The sequence below is a fragment of the Excalfactoria chinensis genome, chromosome 8 (assembly GCF_039878825.1).
Source record: "Excalfactoria chinensis isolate bCotChi1 chromosome 8, bCotChi1.hap2, whole genome shotgun sequence".
Classification (NCBI taxonomy): Eukaryota; Metazoa; Chordata; class Aves; order Galliformes; family Phasianidae; genus Excalfactoria; species Excalfactoria chinensis.
The window spans coordinates 13,165,441-13,179,742 of record NC_092832.1 but is presented as its reverse complement, the minus strand read 5'-3'; the positions used below and the strand labels follow the sequence as shown (position 1 = coordinate 13,179,742).

The 14,302-nt window shown below is 45.8% G+C and overlaps 1 protein-coding gene across 10 annotated transcripts in view; it reads left to right on the top strand.

Annotated features, from left to right (window-relative positions):
* RASAL2 (RAS protein activator like 2) overlaps positions 1-14,302 on the top strand; it is a 150,650-nt gene that overhangs the window by 65,366 nt on the left and 70,982 nt on the right. For all 10 annotated transcript variants that reach the window (XM_072342611.1, XM_072342610.1, XM_072342613.1 and 7 more), the window contains exons 2-3: positions 1,591-1,718; positions 7,275-7,398. In XM_072342611.1, coding sequence (XP_072198712.1) covers positions 1,591-1,718; positions 7,275-7,398 — 252 coding nt within the window. The remainder of the gene's footprint in view (positions 1-1,590; positions 1,719-7,274; positions 7,399-14,302) is intronic.

Here is a 14,302-nt window from a genome sequence, read left to right as displayed (position 1 = left end):
TCAGAAAGGTTTCTCGGTGTCGTGAGAAAGGCAGCCCCAAAACAGTTTGCTCCCTTACTGCACTACTCCGTCCCTTTCCCCTGATCTTATGCTTCTCTACCCAAAGGGCTGCATCCCAAGATCTGGGCTTTGCATTTGTTGCACACTCCTGGCTGAGGTTTTCCACACTCTGTCAGCCTGCTGCTCCTCTCTTGGGCTCCTTCAGCACAGGGAGGCTGCACAGGGACTATGGTGGCTTCCCCCAGCCCTGCTTTTGCCTCCACGGACATTTGGGTGTACAGGGCTGCTTGTGGCTGCTGGAAAGCAAGCCTTGGTGTGGTGCAAGGCCTGCTTCTGAGCATCCCTCCTTCTCTGAACGCCCCCCCCCCCCCCCCCCCCGACAGCAAGGAAACAAAGAGGGATTTCAGTTCTATTGTTATTCAGAGCCACCCGTTCTGTGCCTTTTCCTGCTTAAAGGTATTGGATTGCACCGCTTCAGGTAATCTTCTGAGTGACCACAAAATTCTTAATGCAAAATCCTAACGCAACGTCAGCTGGGAACTACTTTGCAGCCTAATTCTCCAGCTTTCCAAGCGGGCCCTGAGACAAAGCTGCTGTGCGTAGGTGGAGAGCACGGAGATGTCGCAGCTCTGTTAATAACGAGGTGGGACTTCGAACGCAGCGCTCTGCGGGGAGTGGAGCACTCGGGGGAGGGAGGGTTCCTCGCTGCCCTGCCGCTTGCAGGCGGCGGGTGCCTGAGGATTCACTGGCCTCTAGTGGTGAATGCGTGCAGGCATCGTCCTCAGCCGTGTGCGAACGCTGTGAAGCTCTTAGAGCTTCTCAACATTTGGTTTGCCTAAAGTATGTGGGGGGCCGCTGGCTTCCTGCAGAGCGGATCTGAGCTCCTGATAGGGGCAGCGCTGCTTTCTGCAGTATTATCCTCCTGGCAGTAGCTCAGCAAGCTGCAGAGCTGGGTCAGAGAGCTGCCTGGCTTGCAGTCGATGTGCCCAGCTGCCTAGCAGCTCTGACTCAAGGCTCACCTGCACAGCTGCCATGCTTCTGTTGTGTGGAGCTCAGTGGTTGTGGCTGGATAGAAGTGCTAGGAGACTGCTGTCTGTCACGATTTAGTCTGACAGCTTCCCTGCTGAAAGGATGCCAGGAAGCCCTTCCCAACTCACTGCTGTCCCCCTGAGACTTCCCTCCCTTCTTCATGCCTCCTGCCTTGCCCTTGATCTCCCTTCCTATGTCTGCCCTCAGTCTCACATAGGTTTATTAAGATGCAGAGGACATTCAGGGCTTATGCTTCTCAGAAGGAAGCAGAGTTTGCATGCAGGCTGTCACTCTTTGCTTTCAGTTATATTTCAGTCTTTGGCAACAGCATTCATATTCTTCTCAGGTATTGCTATTTTCATAAGCTGTGCTGTAGGTACATAAGTATTCATGGTGTGCCTCATGCTGCCTTCCCCATGGTGCCTCCCAAGATTAGCAGTTTGTCTTTTAACGTGCTGATGCTGAGTATGGCTCACTGCTCTGTTGCAGAGCCACGGAGCTGAAGGAGGGCAGCTGATGAGACAGGCTAATGATGCTAAGATCCCCATTCTGTCTTCACAGATGTAAAAGGACCACCTACGCACAGGCTGTCCTGCGGCCAGTCCCCCTACACCGAGACGACGACATGGGAGAGGAAGTACTGCATCCTGACTGACAGCCAGCTGGTGCTGCTCAACAGGGAGAAGGAGGTGAGAGAACACACGTTGGCCTTCTGTGGTAACATGGGAAGGCAGCTTTCTTCACCTTTCCTTTTTTTTTTCTTAAGCTGCTCACAAGTCAAGTGTGTGAATGGGAAAGCTAACCAGTTCTGTGCGTATAGATGGCATGGCATGCAGAGTTACAAAGCAGCTGGCCCAGGTGTTGCACAGAACTAAATGTGTGCATCCACTGCTCCCTGCTCAAGTTTTAGGCCCAGCATTTCAGCCTGCCACTACATTTCTCTATGCTAGCTCTGCTTTTAATGGTAGCTAAAGCCACCATGGCTACCTAAACATCACGTCAATGCAGCTGTAAGCTTGCAAAAGTGTTTTGCTGTTGCCTGTGTTGGAGTGTAAGCAGAGGAGTGTGAAACCTTCGTGCTCTGCAGCCATTTTGCTGCTGTCAGAAGGTAAATTGTCTGAGACAAGGGTTTGACTTTTCTCTTGCTAAATTTAGCAAACAGGATTGAGTGGCCCTTGGCATGGAATATGCAGAGCTATTGCAACCTTTGCTTTAATTATAAAATTACTGTGTGTGTGTGTGTAGCATGTAGGACTTGGCATTGTGCCTTGGTATGAAGGTAATGTCAATATGGTTAAAGGATAGGCATATTTTAGTTGTCTGAAGCATTGTGAGCAAACAAATGCTGATAAGTCCTTTCTCAAGCAGTACACCACAATATGGTTTTTCATGTTGTATTTAATGTCTACAGGCTCCTGCAAATACATGAGCCTGAGAAGTTGATAATGTTCCTGGGTTTGTTTGCTTAATTACTCTGCTATAGATTTGCTGTTTAAATTTTTCGGGAGGAGCCATAAAGTAAGAATGATTTCAGATTATTGAAACAGACTTTATTGTATATAAACGTCTGTGAATTTGAGTCTAATCCCATGTTTCCTGCGTTTGGAAATGGTCTGGATTCTTTGGGAACTGAGAGCATGAGACCAGTTCCTGGTGTAGCACTAAGCATTATGCATCTCAAGCTTTGATTAGGTGTGCTTACAAGGGCTTCAACACCTCCCTGCATGGGGGGAGTGGGAGGAAAAGGTTTAGAGGATGATTTGACTTATTAGAAGGGAACAGCATTGATGCTAATTTGTAGGAGAGGTAGTCAAATGCAGGGAAAATTGAAGACCCATATCATAATGTTTGTTTACTACATAATTCTTTTTCTAGTCTGACAGGAATGTCACCGAAGGAATTAAGGTATCTCCTGAAGAAACTTAAGGACATGAGAAGTATTCCTAAAGCTGTGCTATACCAGCACAGCTGGGCTAAAAGGATGCATCTCATTAAGAGATGAATTAAGGAGCATAATTGGGGAAAAAAATACTGGCTCATATCAGCAATAATTATCTGAAGGTGGTAACCATACTCTTAAGGGTTGTTAGTCTTTTTTTTTACCACGTGCAGTTAAAACATTTTGTCAGGAGTCGGATGAACCTCTTGCTCAGCTCCTGGGGAGTAAATATAGGAGCTCTGAAGCATTGTTGATGTGAAGTCATCACATATGGTATTTAAATGCACTCTGTTTTTGCCTGTTTTCTTTCAGAAGCTGGAGAAATTCCATGTTGGGGCATACACAGCATGGGTTTTAAGTGTAGTAAAGGAAACCTTTGTAACATGCACTCAAAGGAGTCTGCCAGCACTATCACAATGAGAAATAACTTGTTCTGGAGAATGCTGCGTGCAGATGAGCCAGGCAGACATGCCCTTGGTGCAGGTGTGACTCCACATGCTGATGATATGATTTGTTTCAGAAGTTAGAGAGACAGATTGGCTGTTCTGATTTCAAAGTAATTTGGGACTGCTCTAAGTGAAAGGGAAAAAGAGAGCTCCTAGCAGGCACAAGTGCTTGTGGGAAAATAAAAGGTTGTTTTAGTCAAGAAGTCTGTACATACAGCAATGTACATGCAAGCCCTTAAAATATGACAGCTACACTGGTAGAAATGCTGGTTGAGGCATGGAGCTGATGCTCTGGATTTGCTTCCCAATTAGAGGCATCCCTCACAGCTTACCTGGGGACGGGCAGCAGCATGGTTCCTTTTGCTTGGTGAGTCACTAGGAGGGTAAAGGCCCCATGGCAGGTGGTCTCCAGGCAGGAGAGGACAGAGGCCTGTGAGCTTGGGAAGAACAGAATGATGGAGAAGTGTGTAGGAGAATGGGAAAGAGCCCCTGGGATCCCAGATACCACCTTCTTAAACAAGGGAAGGGGTTAAAGGTGTGAGGAAAGGGGGTATGCAAAATGCAGAAGATGGGTTCTCACAGTAAAATGATATTTAGAGTGAAATTGTTGGAAGGGTGATCCTGGAGAATGTTTTTTGTTAACCTGAAATGAGATAGCAGGAAGATGGAGAGGTTCCTGCTCTGAATGTGGAAACAGCTGATAGAACAGGTTGCTCAGATTTTCTTTGGACTGTTGACGAGGATCTTAGAAACAACATGAGGAACTGAGTGATATACATCAGTAAGAGGGGATGGGTGGGAGGGAAGAAGGAAGAGATGCTAACAGCAGTGTCCTTCCAGCCACACAGAGCACTTGTGTTATCTCAAAGTTGGCTTAATGTGAACATGGTGTGGGGCATCCAAGGCATCTCCTTGTCTTTTCTGTGCACCTGCTTTGTTCTTTCACAGACCAGGAATCTAAGAAGCTCAGCTCATGTAGAATTCACAGGGAAGAGGAATGTCTGATGTTCATGATACTTTGTAGAGTCATTGTACAAGCGTGTACAGCATGCAAAGAGGTAAAGAAAGGATGTCTTAATTGCTTCAATGGCTTTCAGTTAAAATGCAGCATCATGCATTGTGCAGTGTTTTATTTTAAGGCTGAGAAAACAGAATAAAAGTAAAGCAGAGAGTAAGAAACCTTTTTTTCTTGTAGCACCTCCCTTCCCACCCTACATAGATTTATTGACAAGGTGGTTTGCACAGGGTGCGCAGACAGACTGGCACTGTGCAAGCAGAACAGTAAGTTGGGATTCAGAGAAATGTGGTCTAACTTGGTCCAGAAATATCTGTAACTGCTTAGACAAAAATTGGCTTAGAGTATCACTGTGTGCGGCATAGATAAATATTAATTACTTGTCAGCTCATCGACTTAATAAAATGAAATAGGTGAGATTGCAGAATGAAGGTTATTAATGAAGGGAAGAGACTGAGACCCAAAAAGTGAGTAGAAAGAAAATGAGCACCTGTAGGGGCGTGAGGAATGACTTAGCAAATAAGGAGGCTTGAGTGACAGATGTGCAATTACTAGAACATCTTGTGGCGTGGCAACACCCAGCAGCATCTTCCAAGAGTAGGAGAACAGGTCTAGGCTGATTCTCACTTAGAAATCAGTGTTTCTTTTTTTATATGAGGAGGACAGTTTCCCACTGTCGGGAGTGTGGATGTCTTCAGCATTAGTGAAACCTGTTTCATAGGCAAGAGCTGTGAGCACCCGCTTCTAAAGAAGGCACAGTGTAGGGTGCCTGCAAAAACAGAGGCACTGAAACAGGAAAAGGGAATGAGTCAGTGTCTCTGATCAGCGGTTTCTGATAGATAACCCATTGCACAGCACTTTCATGAGGGATGTGACAAATGAGTGCATCTGGCTTTGGGCTGCTTTTGGTTTAGTCACTGCCTGTAACTTGGCTGCTGTCCTGCAGAATCCTTTAGTTTTACATTCAGCTGCAAATGCAAATCTCTTATTGCTGTGACAGGCTCTTCCCTTTTCTCCCCCACTCCCCAGACCTCACCTTTTTGGCACTGCAAATCCAATATGTAAATATGAGTTTGGGGAAGCTTAAATCAGATGTAAGATTTGTTTGAGTTTCCAAATGAGCTTAACTACTTGCCTTCCAAGGTCCCCAGGAAACACTTTCCAACGTTTTTAGGGTAGATTTTTATGTCAGGATTTCTGCCAGCTTCCAACTTTCTCAAGCAAGGCAAAAACTGAAGTGAAGAGCTTTATCATTACGTAACAGTTGATGTGATTCCAAACTTCCCCATTATTAGCTCAGAGGAGGCTGTGAATTTTCGAGTTTTTTGGCCTTTGCGGTCTGAAAAGAAATCTGTCTGCCCAGCTTGCTTTAAGTGGCATTAAACACTTGTGAAGCTGTTCTTCTCTTTCATCTGAAATCTCTCCATCATCCGACTAGAAATCCCAGGAACAAGGTTTATACTTAAGAATCGTGTTCAGCAGCGGGTGAGCTGTGATGCTGTTTGAGAGATGAAAGCCTGAGCCATGAACCTGCCCTTGTTACATTTAGTAAATCACTGATGAAACATGGTCAGGGTTGTCAGGATTGTCAGCAAGCCAGAGCAGGGCTGGGCCAGTCAGGGTTGCTGAAGGCTTGGCAGGTCAAAGAGCGGGGCAGCAAAGCTGCACAAAAACCTGCTGGCAGCCTGGAGTGCTGCTCAAGCCCTGACTATGCAATGCTTAGTGGTTCTCCTCAGTCCTGGTGCAGTATTGCTCCTGATGCAGCTTGCAGAATTCCCAAGTGAAATGATAGTATCAGGTGTTTCTCAAGGCACTGTAACAAATGCAGTCTTTTTCTGGTGTGGACTGTTCTGCACCAGATGAGTGTTCCTGCACCAATGCCCCTCCTTTAGCGTGCAGTCTTGGTACAGATGGATGTTGAGTACAGAAGGTGCCATGGCTTAGGGGCAGGACCTCAGCCCTCAGACACTCTTCCTGCTAATGGCTCAGGCCCTCCCTGAAGATAAATCCTATCTCTGGTATGCAGCATTTGGTTTGCTTTTAACACTGGCTGTGGCCTGTTTGCTTTTCCCAAGGACGCAAAAGACTGAGTTGAGCCACCAACCTCCTCCTTGGCCGTGGCAGCAAGCTGTTGCCCCCAGGCTGTCTTACTGGCCAGTGTCACCCTTCTCAAGTGCTTTGTCACCCAGTGCTTCTAGGGTGTGCTGCAGCCCTCCAGAACACGCTCTGAAGAGCAGAATGTGCCAAAGGGACAGGGACCAAGTGGTGTCTTCTGATGAAACCTGAAAGTCTAACCTGTGACCTTGATTGAATGAGCATAGCCATAAACTTAACAAAATTACTCTGTTTGACCTCAGATCGTTTAGCAAAGGAGTTGCTATAAGTATGTACCAACAAAGAGAGTGGCCATAGCAGAGTAACTGCTGGGGGGGGATTTGGGAGAGGTGTTTTTAAAAATGAGAGCTGTTTGAAGGAGACAAATAGACTGACAACAGTAACAAATAGCATTCTCTTCAGGTCATTTTTAATGCTAAGTGCATGAAAGTCAGGAAATGCCAGAACTGGTTTGCGAGAGGCAGTGTGTAGTGCTGCCTGCTTCTAAAATAGTGCAGTGTCTCATGCATCTTTTACAGCCTTCAGTACAAATCTGATGTGGTGGGTGGCAGCCCTGCCCACTGCAGGGAGTTGGAGCTAGGTGAGCTTCAAGGTCCCTTCCAACCCAAACCATCCTCAGAGGTTTGTATTGCAGATGAACGCTCTCTTTTTGTTTGCTACTAATACTGTTTGGAAACTGATGCTCTCAGCGGGGTTGCAGGCTAACAGCTGTCTGCCTCTTTACCCACAGGTGCCCACCGAGGGGTTGCAGGAGCCGCAGGATGCCACCAAAGGCCGCTGCCTGCGCCGCACGGTGAGCGTGCCCTCCGAGGGCCAGTTCCCCGAGTACCCACCAGATGGGGCCGCCAAGCTGGGTAAGTGAATCACGGCGGATGGGCTTTCATCTCTAGCCTCATGCTTCCCAGGCAGCGTCTCTGTGCAGCAGCCCGCGGAGGTCGGTTCCTTGCAGCCAAGTGCTGTCTGTGGCTGCCTGCCTGCGATGGGGTTTGCACTGCAGGGTTAATGTCACTGAGACTGTGCAGGATGCTGGAGAAGCTGGACTGCTTGTAACTGTGTGTGAGGGTACTGATAGTGCTGGGGCAGTGAGATAGGAGTGCAACTTCTGCTGGTAGCCTGAAGGTGTTTTTGCTGAGACAAAAGCACCGGAGCAGTGGTTTCCCAAGTCCAGTTCAGAGATTTTCTCTCTTATTTATTCCACCCCATATCTGGCTGCATAAAGCATTGTTGCAGCTCTTCCCAAGGCTCTGAGTTAGGGAAGGCAGCAGCCATACACAGAGGAATTCTTTTCATTCCCCATTCCTGCAAGAAATTGCCTAGGCATAAACTGTGAGCCATAGAAACTGTTGCACACCTCTAAAAAGTAAACCAGCTGCGATTACATTGTTATCAGAGGTGAAGAGCAGTTAAGGTATGTTTAATTTCATAGGCTTGTGTGTTTTATGTTGAAGAATGTTATTCTCTATGTTACACTCAAGTCATTAAATAAGAAACTACTGTGAAGCTAAACATAGGAAATCCCACTCTTCTGGGTAGTTAATTAACAGATTGCAAATGTAGCACTTATTTGTTCGTACTTGTTTGTGGCAGTAGCTAACCTTCCCTTATCTGGGGAAGGAAGAGAGGGCTGTGTTTTTGGGTTTTGTTTGACTCATGGGTTAGAAGTCAGAAGAAAGAGGCAGGTCCAGTGATTTAGGGAGGAAAACTGCAAAATGCTTGGGGATGAGAGAGGTAAATGTAACCCCCTTTGTGTTTGTTTGTGGCATTTCAAATGCGGCACTAAATGATCGTCTTGTTTTGTCATATGAACAAGTTATTCGTTCTTGTTTGGAAGTAAAAGCAGCATTAAGCACATTTACATTGTGCTCCAGGCAAAGTACCTGCTCCAGGTGCGTGGCTGGTGGGATGGCAGGGGAATCACACCTAGCACAGCTGTGCTCAGCAACAAGCATTGTTTGCAGCTTTGCAAGTTAGACAGAACTCTAAAATTCAGGGGGTTCCAGTGCTTGCTTTTGCTATAGCATGTGCAAAAAAAAAAAGGAGAAGTGTGTGTATGGGCTTCACTGAGCATCTAAATAGCTGGAAATCCAAGTGTTACGTTTTAGAACATAACCTTGCAACCTACATTTTTCTTCGGATGCTGTGGGGAATAGGTGGCTGTGTTGTTTGGGTGCGTGTATGACAGTGTCTTTTGTGACTACTTTAGATGCATGCTGCATCTTGTAGTGTCTTATTTAATGAATGCCTGGCAGGAATCTATTAAAAGCACAAGGGAAACCCATATCCACATCATCATCTCCATATGAGAACGTTAGCAAATGGGTATATTACCAAAGCGTGTAACTAAAGGAAGGGGACATGCAGCTAGAGAGAAATGCAGCAATGTCCTGTCTGCAAAAAGGTATGAGAGTAAGTGGAAGGGATGGCTGTGCATAATCTGATAGCAAGCACCCTAAGTGAGGTTTCCTTGTTTTCATATCCTGGTTAAAAGTGCCTCATACCATGATTACCCCTTGCTAATGAAGAATGTGGGTTGGTAGGCAGAGCTATGGGAGTAGCTTTGTGTCAAGTTGTGGAGCCAGAGGGCAGACCAGTGCAGGGAAGAGGGGGGGATGGTGGCAGGCAGGGTGTACCACCAGCAGTACAGATGACAACAGGGCTAAAATAGCTTTGAAATGCACACCAAATCCTGAAAGCACAGCGGAGGCTGATAAAATACCTAGTAGAGAAAATGCTATGCAGAGCTGATAAGAGTATCTCTCACATCCTGGGAAAGCATGTACGTAACATGGCAAGAGCAGGCTGTGTGTCTTATGATATCAGGAGCTACTACCTGCAGATGAGCTTCTAGGGGCTGGCACTAAGGCAGAGGTTAGCATGTAGCAATGACATTTGTTTTTTTTTCTCCCAGTAAGGTTCCTGTACCTCTCTTGCTATTTAAAAAAAAAAAAAATATATCAAAAATCAGGTGATGTATTTTATTTTCTTTATCTGTAGCACCTTTATAAAACATGAAGAGTATCATTATCAGATCAATCATTTCTTTGTTTCAGTGGAGCAGTTGGAACAGTGTGTGGCAGTGCTTAATTAATTAACAGCAATACCCATTCTGCAAATATATGCAGCGTCCTTTTATAGTCATGTGCACACACCCTTGTAGCACCATTCCTAGGAAGTGTGTGGGAGAGGAACTACCCACATTACAGCAGAGGGGTTGAAGCAAGAGATGTGTAACTCACCAGAGGTCAACACTAAGTCAAGTGTGCCTTACCCAAGGGCTGCTGGAGTCATTCTTGCCATCTCTTTCGTTGCTACCCTTGCTGTAGGGTTGGCTCAGCTGTTTGTGCGGCAGCTGCTGACCCGCCGTGGTTTGCAGTCCTGCATACTAAGATAGGCACCAATTTCCACATACTTCAATGCAGTAAGCTGTAATTTGTGATGGTTCAGCAGCTGCTGGAGGAGCAGCTGAGCCATCCCTTCTGTGCGGGCAGAAACCACTGTAGTCACCCCTGCATGAGAGCCAGAGGAGCAGACACACATTACACACAAGATAGAAGGCAACTCGTTTCAACAGCAAAAACTTGCAAGATCACTCTAAAAAATGCAGCTCTGGAGGGTGCTCACTGCCTACTAGCATAAGAGCTTGCACTCTGCTCACAGGAAGCAGAGAGATTGTTTCCACTATTAATTCCTGTGTGGAAGAAACATTGTACACACAGCTGTGCAGTCTGGCCCTCTTAAATATATGCAGTGAAATTTCCTTGGTAAGTAATCTCTATCATTGCAGTCATACCTATCTGAGGGTGAATAGGCACGCTCCTAACTATCTCATTTTCTTGCTAGGGTTTTGTCATGGCAGTGACTTGCTGTCAGAAGTGCTTCTATTCAGGAAAGCTAAAAATGGAGCTGTAATTTATCCCAGACTCCAGCCTGACAGCCTTTTGCCTTTCAAGCATTACTTTCAGTGGGCTCACTTTTTTTATGAAGTGTGTTATGTGTCCTAGAGACCAGAGCCTGAGTGTTGGAGGAAGGGTTAACACACAACTCAAGTGAATACATTCGTCGTACGTGCCACCAGGTCTGATTCAGCTCTTGCTCTTTTTTAACAGGTGTATGGTTTTTTGTTAGGGAGATTGCAGTCTTGAGATGCAGAGGGAGAAGATCATTGTTTATAACAAAGTATTGGAATTAACCATTCATACAGTAAAGGCATGATTCAGATTTCCACCATTCATGCTATTTAATAGCATACTAGCACAGTTATTGCTTCCTTACCCAAAATAGTGCTCTTCCTTCTTGCTCTGCTTCCTTCTCACCACCTGCTCATGCTAAATGAGAGCAGTTAAAGAGAGTATGTAGTACAGGTTTGATTCTGGTACCTGGGTGCATCTTTGTGGCATGAGGTAGGGATTTTTTTTACCTGCATATGTGGAGGTAGCAGGAAGGATTGCAAGTGAGGAAATTGATTTTATAAATTACTTTAAGATTATTAGGAAGGAGTGTCATGGGGGAGAGTTTCTTGAGATTCTCTGATGCCGATGTTGATGCAAGTAGATCGCAGGGAGCTGATGATGTAGAGAACTAACATTGATGCAAGTGGATTTTCTGTCCGTATTTGGAGACGAAGTCATCTCAGAAGCACATGAAGACTTTCACTTGCTTCAACAAGTTAACTTTGTGCTTTCTGAGTCACATCTCACATGAAGGTTCTTGAGAAAAGACTGCGAGTGCTAAATGAAAGCAGGTCAAAGACAGCGATGCTCTGTGCACATCTTTCCTCTGTCTTCGCCGTGAGTCACCAGAGCTGAAGATTTTTTGTTTTCTCTCCACTCACTGGGTCTAAAAACATGGGAAAATACAGTCTGTACCCTCCATACATGTTAAATGCTAGTGTGCTGGCTCTTGCCATCACTCATCTAATTGCTGCAAACAAAATGAACTTAGAGTATAGATGAGGAGCTCTGGCATAGAGAGCAGTGGTCTGACTGACACTTCACTTGGCAGCAACACTGATTCAGGCTTTTTCTATCTCCTTTCCCCTGTGCCAGTATGTTCATCTCCCTGCACTGTGCAGTCATTGATTTTTGCAGCTATTTTTTAATCCAAGTCACTGCCCTGCCTTGTAGATGACCGTGCCAGCATGACTTGGGGAATGCTTCTGCAAGAGCAACATGGAGCCAAAGGAGAGAGGAGAGGAGGCAGGGACTCCTTCAGCTAGTTTTGTTGCTGACAAGTGTCTGGAAACGCCAATTCAAAATGGATTATTTTACTGGAATTTCTTGGCTGGGGGGAGGTGGAATAGTCACCAAGGCTGAAGGATGGTCTGGGAAGGCAAAGCTGTATGCATTGTAGGAGTTTCTGTATAGACAGCTCTGTATACCCAGAATCTGTTCCCCTTGCATCATGCCCTGGCTTGTCTTCCAAACCTTTGGGCTGGATGCACCTTCCTTTGTCAGCAAACCAGAAGGCTTTCAGTGCTTCAGCTCTGTGTCGTTTAGTAGCTGACTCCTGACACTGCTCTGCAGCTCCTGTCCTCATCCTTTCTTAGCCTACTGTCAGCATCTACTCTTCCTGCTTGGGTATATCTGTGCCCTCCAGAGTTGCTATTCTCTGAGCATCTCTGTAGAGATTGTCTTTGCAACCAGGAATGTGACAATAGAAGGTACTGGGAACGCTGGTTCCAGTTTCAGGCCTGCTAGCTTAAGAAGAGTGTTAAGAACTTTGAGACAGTCCAGCATGTCGGAAATGTACATGGAGCAAGACTAGAGTGCTTTTGGTGTGTTGCAATGTACTCCACTTGGGAGATCAGCAGTAAAGTGCTAGTAGCTAGGAAATTGAAATATGGCAAAGGTGAAATTCTGAGCTTAAAAAATTGCATTAAATTTCTTGATCTTTGGATTTAGATGAATAGTTGATGGATTTTATCTCAACCATCACCCTCACTGCTCTTACTCAAGCTGGTTTTTTCAGTATCAATTGTGCTGAGTTCAGAAAATCCTCTGATCAGGCAAACAAGGGCAGAAGTGATAAAAAACGAAGCAGCAATCTGTTTTGGCTCTGGATCCATGCTGCATAGCTATCAGGTGACCGGTAAGCTGTTCAGAAATGCTGCCTCGGTGCTGTTGTAAAAGGTGATATGTCCAGAGACCTGGAGATGGAGTGAGCAACAGCAGATTGGTTCGGTCACATCTAGCCTCCTTGCTGCCTGGCATGTGCCCCTCATGGTAGTTCTACAAGCTGCTGCTGAGCCCTCCTACGTGGGATGATTGCACCAAGAAAGCACACAGCCCATGCGCTTCCTTCAGGTAAAAACTTGGCAGGAGAGAACAGACGTTAGCTGAAAAGATTCTGGGTTTTTTTTCAGTAACTGCCGCTTCTAAGACATAAGGTTGTTTGCAGCTAAATCAAAGCTGAGCCTTGCTTTCTGCATATTCCAGTTGAAATGAGTACTTTGTGATGAAAGAATAAATAAGACTTACTCCGTGCACACCGCGTAATTACAGTCCTGGTGCGCCGAGGTGTGGGATGAATGCCTGAAAAGGGTGACTGCTTGGGAGGGGAAGGGGGGAGACGGTCTGCATTGGAGGAAGAGAGATTGTTTGTGACCTGGTCAATGAGAAAGAAAATCTGCAGTGCACCAATCCCTGCGTGCTCAGGAAAGATTTAAGAAATATGCAGGATTTTGAAATAATACCTCTCCTGCATCTTCTAACAGAACTATGCTGGAAAGAGGGCTCTCTTCCATCAGCCAACCTTGCCTGTAAAGCATATCTGTTAGACAGGGAGGTTGGGGAAATGCAGTTTATAGCTCCCGGTATCTCAGCTTTACAGATTTGTGATGAAAGAATTTTCCCCACAGCACTGTCTGCTCGTTCACTGTGTTGCAATGTGCAAAATAACCATCTCCCGTCAACTCTCATGCCCGGCTAGGATGCAGAGTAGAGGCTCTGGTGGAGGGGAGTGTTTGTGTGCGTTGTATGCACACTCACAGCGCTATCTCTGGCAGGAAGATGCATACAGATGTGTTGACTTCACTTGTTTCCATCTCTTTGGATTTGCCTGATTTGGGCTTGCATGGGCGTGTTTGTATATAGGTGTGCAGACATACATAAGAGAGATTCACATTCTCCTTTATGTAGACCTGGGAATCCAAAGGATCAGATGTATCTTTTAAATGAGTATCCTCTGTGTTGCTGCTTTTTTTCCCCCTCTTTTATCTGTAAGTCTTTTTGTATCAGAACTCTGCCTTGAAAGGCACCCAGCAGCAGGAAGATGACTGGGAGCAGCACAGCAAGCACTGCTCTGCACTTGTGTGTTTCACCACAGCCCTGTGCTGTGTTTGTGCAAATCTCCTTATAAAATACTGCTGCTTTTGAGTACTGTTAAATTACCAAAGCACTACATAGAGAAACTCCAGTAGGTGTTTCCTGCTATTCTGCTATCTTCAGCATCCACAAAAATTGGTTAGAAAACTTTAGGAAAACCCCCAGAGTAGTCTGAAATTTGGACTATTGCACAGTGCAATTTGCCTGCCTTGGAAGGATGAGGAATTGAGACAGCTCTGCTTGAAATTAAAACAGCCTTTGGGGAGGCTAGGTATAACTGGGATGCCTGCGTCTCAGTGACATTCCCTCTGGGCAATTGCAGTTATTTGTATACAGAAAATTGCCAAGCTGCCGTCTTTTCCTTCTCGTCTAACCCAAGCAAAGCCAGGGGATTTTGTTTTGTTCTGAGTACTGCTGGAACTTTATTCCCTTGGAT